Below are 8,873 nucleotides of genomic sequence, written 5' to 3' on the forward strand. Positions count from 1 at the left end.
CTTCCAAGCTCCGTTTGTCCAACTCCTTGCACCAATTACCACTCGTCCTTTACTCTGTTCGGTCGTACTGAGAGTTTACGTATAGAAGACACTCTGATGTCGAAGTTAGTAAAAATTCAACATTCTTAACAATAAATGCATATTAAATGTAACCACCCTACCACAATACCTTAAACCTATATTTATGAATTTTAGAATGAGCTTCACATTAACGTCTATTTAGTTGCTACCTAACTAATAATGATTGTGCTTTAACGTAAGTTAATCATCATCCATCATAATTGTTATTTAAAATTGACTACTCGATTCATATTACTCACTAACCAATTCACTTAATGTTTATGACTAATGGAACCATATGATCCCAATCATGTAACATACGCAATAAATTGTAAGAAATTAAAATAAAACTTCCTCATCCCATACTTTAACCACAAAAACAAATTATATTTAGGAATATATTCATAATTGACTATTGGGACAAGAATATTTTCTTACTCAAAAATTATAATTAATTATGAATACTTGTGAATTTTGATGATGACTCATATAATATATTTATACAATTTAAAAAAAATTTAAGAATAATGAGTTATTTTTATTAATATCCTTATTTTATTATATCTAATTAGTGAAAACGTGTATTACTTTTTTCGATAATAAAAAATTATAAAATTATTATCATTATTATTATAATTATCAAAATAAAATATAAATAATATTTATAATTTTATTATAAGTTATTTTATAAGTATTTTTATAATTAAAAAATAATTAAATATATGAAATTGGTCAAATTAAAAAGTAGGTTAAGTTTAAAGAAACAGTAAAATTATAAAATAATAATTTAAATTTTAAATTTTTTATTTAAAAGATAAATTTGGAAAATAAATATGAATAAAAAGATACCAATAGACATAATGATTTAATAGATATATGACATATATTTTTGTTTAATAATATAATAATAATAAGAATAATATTATGATTAAAGGGTTTTATTGATTAGGATGCGGAATAGCCAACCAAACCGGTCCTTTGTTTTCCTTTTTCTATCTATCCACGTGCAGATAACAGAAAACCCAAAACCCTAGAATTTGAGAATCGCCGGAGGAGAAGGAGCAATGGACTTTGACGAGTACGATTACTTGGAGAAGACAGTGGAGGAACAAGATGACCGCGACTCAAGCAGGAAGAAGAAAGAGACAGAAAGGAGCTACCGGAAACGCGAGGAGATCGACGAGGTCTCCGAGGAGAGGAAGAACAAGAGGTCAAGGGGCGACGATGAGAATGGCTCGAAGAAGGATAAAGATCGCGAAGACCGCGACAGGGAGCGCCACAGAAGTAGCAGGGATAGAGATAGAGATAGAGACAGAGATATCGAGAGAAGTAGCAGGGACAGGGACAGAGACAGAGATAGGGAGAAGGAGAGAGACAAGGAGAGGGATCGTAGGGACAGAGACAAAGATAAGGAGAAGAGGGAGAAGGAGAGGGAAAGGGAGAGAGACAGAGATAGAGACCGAAGGGACAAAGAACGGGAAGAGAGGGAGAGGTCTCGGAGGAGCAGGAGTCGTTCTGAGCGAGAAAGAGAAAGAGAACGAGAACGGGATTTCGACACCAGAGATACCAGGTAATGTTTCTAATCTTTCTTCTTTTTGCCAACTCTCATTTTAATTTATGGCTATATTATATATTAAATCACAGGAAATATACTATTTGGTATTCTATAGTCCATGATAGTATGATTAGCTTCATTTTTCCTCTAGACTGTCTATCATCCAAGTCATTTTACTTTTAGAAGATGGGATGTAACAGAGAAATTAAGAGTACTATTTGGTTTCAGGAAGTACACATCCCTTTTCTGGAGCCAAGTAGAGTTTCTGTCAATTTTTTTGCACTAATTTAATTTATTTTTCATTACTCTTTGTATCTTTTATTCGTGTATGAGTGAGGTGTACTAGGAAAGGGATTCCGTGGTTTTTTTTTTCGAGAAAGTGATTTTTTTTTCTCGAGAAATGTAAAGAAACTTTCGATAACTTTGCTCAATTTTTAACTGGGTTCTTATACATGTATATTTTTTTGGAAAATTGAGGTTGGTCATTTAACACATGGAAATTAACCAGAGTTACCGAAAAAGTCATTGAATCCGTCCCGGTGTTTTGTTGTCTGATGTCTTCCACCCGGGATGTAGATTTAAATTTTCTACATCATCAAGTAAATATTGGGTTTTTCTTAAGTGTATACAAAGTCAATAGCGTGCTAATAGTGGGGAGGTTTTAAGCTGCCATGGGATTCAAATAGGGGTGTGATTTTGGATAGTGACCATTTCCATGTGTTATATTGGTGCTACCGTGATATAGACATTTTACCCTAGAAACAATGATGTTTGAATTTTTGGGTTGCAATTGTGATTTCTGCCCCATTTTGTAATGGTTTTCTTGCTTCATATAAATAGTGAGATTTTAAACCCTTCTTCCTTTACTATCCTGCAAAAACTTACCTTTGTTTTGACCCATGTTTCTTTACACTTTAGAGGACTATCTTTTCCCTTGTCCATGCTGTCTTGTTTCTTTATACTTCCTAGTTCACGTTCTGCTAGTTTTATGTAATATGTCGAGTATTTTTGTAGTATCAATTCCGCTATTATCTCCCATTTTTTTACTTTGATTGGTGGTGACTGTGTGCGTGGACAGCAACTTATTATTTGTCATCAGTTTCTTTAATTTTGGGTTGTTTTGGTTTTTGAATAGTTATAAGAGGAGTATAATTTTTGTGGTTTGTATTGTAGTGTTTAAAATAAGAACCTGCCTGCTACAGCGCCCTGCTACTTGAGATTGAAAATATGGGGATAAATATTGAGATACACAAGCAGCTAGGAGGTTGCATTGGATTTTAAATGTTAAGAACCTGGAAATATTTTTGACTAATTTATGAGGGAAAATAAAGTCCAGAACAAGGGCAGTGGTATATCTGAATGTTATAGGATTGAATGCTTCTTTGGACTGTTATATTAACAATATACTTTGGAATAATGGCTACAGTTAAGAGATTGAGACATTACTCCCTCTCAAGATTAGGTGCTGTTTGGGACTCTAATATTAGCAATGTACGTTTGGATTTATGCTACAAATTATACAATCTGAATATTAGGTATAAGTTTGATGAACTGCTCTATTCATATCTTATGCTAAAATTCAATTTCAATTGCAGGAGATTTAGGGACAAGAAAGAGGCAGCAGAGCCTGAGGCAGATCCAGAAAGGGATCAGAGGACTGTTTTTGCATACCAGGTTGATTGATTGAGCCTTTTTTGTTATAAATATTAAAAGCCTTGATCTATTTGGGATTTGGTATTTCGTTCTAATTAATGCCATCTGCTATGTGATGATTACAGATGCCCTTAAAGGCGTCAGAGAGGGATGTATATGAATTCTTCTCAAAAGCTGGCAAGGTCAGTAAACTTGCACTCATGTTATTTTGAACAGTTGGATGTGGTTTTCTGTATGCTTGATTTAATAGTATCACTATTTACGTCTAGTATTCCTTATTTTCAGGTAAGGGATGTCCGTCTAATCATGGATAGGAACTCAAGACGATCTAAAGGAGTTGGGTATGCGCTCTCTTATAGCATAATTTATTCTTCATGTGCATGCACAATTGTGGTATTAGGTATCAACTTTCAAGAATTATGTTTAACTGTATTCTTAAATGGACTAGCAATGCGATAATGATGAGGGATGATGGGAATACCTTGCACTCATGTTTAATCAATTCATGCTGCGTACTGAAGGTAGATGACATAATCCCGGTTTCCTTTTTGGTCCTTTTACCAATTTTCTTCCTCTGCATGCAGTGAAGATTTCTTTCGTTTGTTGTTGAGCCTTTTCAGTTTATATCTCTTGAACTGGTTATTTCATATTTCTTGACGAGGTTGATATGGAAGGACATTTCTTCTCCATTCATTTTATTACTTTTTTGGGGGATAGGTAGTGGCATTGAATGTGGAAATAATTTCTTCTCCAGGCCTGCCTTCCTTAGGTCCCTTTCATAGCATTTCATTTGCTTGAACACACATATAAGTAAAGAAGAGTTGCTGCTTGCTGGTTACTATCCTCCCCGCCTTAGTGGTTTCCCACGGCTTTTGGTTCTGACATGTATCTTATTCTCTATTGATTGAAATATATGCTTTAGTTCGGTATTTTATATCAGGCTAACATTTTCTTCACGAATCAGATGCATCAAAAGATACCCTCAGATTGAGTTGTGTGTGCTAGAGTTTTTGTTTCCCTACATCTTTGCTGTATTCTTTGTAAGTTTTTGTTTGAACTCTTTTTATTTTGTAGTTCTGAAAACTTGATGTAAGTTCTTGATGAGGCTGCAGGTACATTGAATTTTATGATGCAATGTCAGTGCCAATGGCAATTGCTCTCTCTGGCCAACTTCTTCTGGGACAACCTGTAATGGTCAAGCCTTCTGAGGCCGAAAAGAACCTTGTCCAATCTAATACCACCAGTGGAGCTGCTGGGGTAGTAGGACCATATGGAGCTGTGGACAGGAAACTGTATGTGGGGAATCTTCACTTCAACATGACAGAGAGTCAGTTAAGAGAGGTATTTTACTTTGCTGTGTGGTGAATATGGCATGAATTTTCATTACTTGCAGTCATCCTAGGGAATAGGAAAGAGGAGAACCAAACACTGATTTTATTTAAATAAAACCTGAAGAACAAGTGAATTGGGAACCGCTAAACTTGCTTAGTGCAATCTAGTCTGCTGTCAGACATTAATTAAAATAATTTGATAACTTGTCATTTATAAGCTTTTGACTTTTTTTTTTCTTTAGATTTTTGAGCCATTTGGTCCAGTGGAGCTTGTGCAACTGCCTCTTGACTTGGAGACAGGACATTGCAAGGGCTTTGGGTTTGTTCAAGTTTGTTACTAATGCTTAACTTCAAAAAGTGTTGTTTCCAATAATAATGATGTTACTCATCTCTTTTGTATATTAAATTCTGGAACAGTTTGCTCATCTTGAGCATGCCAAGGCTGCTCAGAGTTTAAATGGAAAGCTAGAAATTGCTGGCAGGACTATAAAGGTAGACATGTTTTTGTGTGGGTCTATTTGTTTTTCTCCCATATGTTTGTCCTTGAGTTTGTAATTAATGTTGTTCATCAAACACAGGTTTCATCTGTAACAGATCATGTTGGAAACCAAGATACAACTGCAAAATCTGCAGACTTTGATGATGATGAAGGTGGATTGGTAAGTGTTCAGTTGAATAAAAACAAAAATGGTTTCTATAGGCATTTTTTAATTGGCATTTCTCATTGTATGATAATTTTGGGTGGATTTGATTTCCAGTTTGTTTGGTTCAATTGACCAGAACTTGTTTGTTTGAGTAGCACTTTGGTAACTAATAATTTAGCTTTAAATATTTGCACGGGGATAGATGACTGGATTGTTACTATTTGATAGATACTTGATTGAAGCTTTATTTCAATTAAGTTTTGACCATTTTTATTATTTTACTGAGTAAAGCTTAGGATTGAGAAGGCATTACAAATTTTTGATGTCAAACAAATTAAATACCAATTGATGTCTTACTACTTGTGTTGTTTTTGCATATTCACTAGGCATATTTCCATCTACTATTTCCCTGATCCGGCTCAAAATCTAAAGTTTTAAATTGTATTTTATGCTCCCACTTATTCTGCAGCCAGAACCTTCATCTTTTTCTTTTCTATGTGGGCTTCTGGGACATGGTGTGGTGGTTGAGAAAACTGAATCAAAATTGTTACTTTAGTCTGTTTTTTGTTATGAGTTTGTTGCTGATATATTATGCATTTTTCTGTATACAGGCTTTAAATGCCCAATCAAGAGCATTGCTTATGCAGAAACTGGACCGCTCTGGCATTGCAGCAAGGTTTGTTTAAATATTTTCTTCTACCATATTCTGTTAACTTATTCCTTTTCTTAACAGATTTCAAACACTGCAGCATTGGTCTACCGGTTGGGAATGGGTCAGCTCCTGCTCAACAGGCTATGATGCCTATTGGTAATCCAGGTGTAATATCAGCACCAGCTGTCCCTACGCAAATTGTGCCTACCCCGGTGATTGAACCTGTTGGAAACCCCAGTGAGTGTCTACTGTTGAAGAATATGTTTGATCCCAACACTGAGGTGAGGATTAACTGATTGATTACAGTTACCCTCTGCTTTTTCATTCAAAAAGTACTAATATCAAATATTACAAGATGCAGACTGAGCCAGATTTTGATCTAGACATTAAAGAGGACGTGGAAGAAGAGTGTTCCAAATATGGACGGGTGAAACATATTTATGTTGACAAGTAAGTTTATGAACACGTAGAACTTGTCCATAAATAATCCATTCTTTCATCTTATCTTTCCCACATATGCTGTATGTAGTTCCGATTTTATAATCGATGCATCTTTTGTACAGAAGAAGTGCAGGTTTTGTGTATTTGCAATTTGAAACAGTCGAAGCAGCTGGTGCTGCTCAACGTGCAATGCACACGAGGTGGTTTGCAGGAAGAATGATTTCTGCTATCTATATGGTATGCATTTATTCACTTTGTCTTGAGTTACCCGCTGACTTTATTTCTTCAGTTTTATAACGTGCTGATTTTAACTGTCTTTAATGGAGGGTTTGTGTCTGTAAACTGGGCATTGTCTGACGAAGTTTAACTGGGGAGATTAATATCAATGTAGTTTACAAAACAAGAAGTACTAGTGTTACTTAAACAAATCACATGGGATAACTGTGTCGGGGAATGTTTTGATCTGATAAGTAGGGGGAATTGAACCAACCCTTTTGACAATATATTTACTGATTGATGGTGCATATTTGTGCATTCCTTATTACCACACTCATCATTGGGAAATAATTATTTCCAATTACATTTTTATTGTCTAATCTAACCTTACAAAACCATTTTGAGGTGAAGTTTGTTTTTATTTATATACTATTATTTGACCATATTTCTAGTCAATGTAGGATTTCTAATATAAGGACAAGACTTATCAAGTGAGACTAAATATTTGTAGGTACTAATGATGATGGGTGACATGATATGCCCAAAAAACTTTGTTAGGATAAATTCTAATACTATCTTAAAAGTGAACTTGTAAAATGGGTTTGGAAGATGAAATTTACATATACTTTTATATATTATAATTTAACTATATCTTTGGTTGATGTGGGGTATCTAACACACTTAATAGAACCTAGAACCTTAAATTTTGTTGATAAAATCTTATACAATTAAATATTGATATTACCACTCTTGATAAATTCGTTTTTTTTTAATGAGAGGATCCTTAAGTACGAAGCTTTGAAGTGAATTGTGTAAAAATTGAGATGTGTATTTTATTGACATTGGCTTGCATGTTAGGTATTATTGGCAGTATTGAGTTTTCTAAGAGATGGGCGCGTAATTCCCTGTGCGTTATTGAACATTTATGTAGTGGGTTAAATTAAACTTCAACTGCTACTTTTTGTGAAATTGTGTAATAACGGTGTGCATACATTGATTCTCAAATGGCAAACTTGTGGTTTTGATGCATCACTTTCCTTTTAGTGGGTATCTCAAACTTGTTTTTGTTTTGCAGCAACCTCAGATATACGAAGCCAACTTTAAAGGGGACGCTTGAAGAAGTGCTTATACACCTTTTAGTTCTCAGACGACAGTTTGCATATTTTTCTCACAGTAGTTCTCAGAAATTAAGTTTAGTTTATAAATTTTGATTCATGACTTGTACTATTAGATGTATGGTTACAGAAATTTTACCGTCCAGGTGGTGTGATATTCATGACCAGTAATTTAATTTGATCTCCAATGTATTCAATTATAACCAGGTGGTGTGATATTCATGACCAGTAATTTAATTTGATCTCCAATGTATTCAATTGTAACCGTAAGTTCTTTTGAGTTTATTTCTTGGTTACCACTGGACTAATGGTATGGGGGCTATTGCCGAACTCTATAGTAGTGAATTGTAAGATACTGAGGGTGGTAACATAGGTTCAGCTTTTTTAACTGTCAGTATAATTTTAGAATCTTTGACAGTTTGTTTGACTAGAAATATGTCTGGTTACTGTTTACCTTAACCGGCTCATCTTAGAACTAGTCAGAAATTCAGTAACATGTCAGTCCTGAACTTGTATATTTTCAAGCTTTCCCTTTTTCTTTTCTATATTTTAAATTGGAACTCGCATATGAATATTCGCACACTCTTTTTATAACCATACCACATTTACATTTTTATGTTTTTCGATTTTTTATTTTATTATATAAATATTTAATTTTTTATGATATTACAAATATGAGCTTAATAATTATGGATTAACTTTGACTGAAATAATAATCTGACCTAGTAGTTTCATTAGTAGAAAATAATGACTGATGTCCAATGGAATAGATCCTGGGAAGATTAAAGAACTAGATGTTGAGAAAACCGTGTTGCTTCGAATTAAGATGTGATAATTTTTTTTTTTGGAAAATGGTATAAGGGTTGCTCCATGACACTTCTTAAAATACGTCGAGATGAAATAAAATCTTAAAATCAGTAGGACATTATAATATTTATAAAAATAAATGAAGATATTATGTAATAATTCTTACAATGGTGATAATCTAAGAAATCAAATTTGACCCAACATTCATCTGTAAACTATTATTGTTCATCTACATTGAAAATAAGTAATTGTTATTGTCTATCTACATTAAAAACAAGAAAAGTGTTATTGTTCATCTATATTAAAAATAAGAAAATTTGCTTTCGAACAGTACCAAATGGAAATGCATTTATAACTTAATTATTCTATTTTGTACTGCTATGAAAAATTGTTTAATGT

At 33.7% G+C, this 8,873-nt stretch overlaps 1 protein-coding gene across 2 annotated transcripts; it reads left to right on the forward strand.

Moving 5' to 3' along the window:
• The first annotated feature begins 1,020 nt into the window (after positions 1 to 1,020).
• Positions 1,021 to 7,931, forward strand: LOC124823062 (uncharacterized). Of its 2 annotated transcripts, none has more exons than XM_047295190.2 (13): positions 1,021 to 1,630; positions 3,211 to 3,289; positions 3,394 to 3,450; positions 3,554 to 3,609; positions 4,381 to 4,609; positions 4,842 to 4,928; positions 5,017 to 5,091; positions 5,178 to 5,258; positions 5,855 to 5,919; positions 5,993 to 6,176; positions 6,257 to 6,345; positions 6,462 to 6,573; positions 7,628 to 7,931. In XM_047295190.2, exons 1-13 carry the CDS (start codon positions 1,125 to 1,127, stop codon positions 7,667 to 7,669), a joined length of 1,662 nt encoding a protein of 553 aa, XP_047151146.1. In that variant the 5' UTR covers positions 1,021 to 1,124; the 3' UTR covers positions 7,670 to 7,931. The 2 variants fall into 2 exon arrangements, with proteins under 2 accessions (XP_047151146.1, XP_047151145.1); XM_047295189.2 differs by having other exon boundaries at positions 1,022 to 1,630; positions 6,459 to 6,573.
• The last annotated feature ends 942 nt before the right edge of the window (positions 7,932 to 8,873 follow it).

Source organism: Vigna umbellata, chromosome 2 (genome assembly GCF_029865625.1).
Source record: "Vigna umbellata cultivar VRB3 chromosome 2, Vumbellata_1.0, whole genome shotgun sequence".
Taxonomy (NCBI): Eukaryota; Viridiplantae; Streptophyta; class Magnoliopsida; order Fabales; family Fabaceae; genus Vigna; species Vigna umbellata.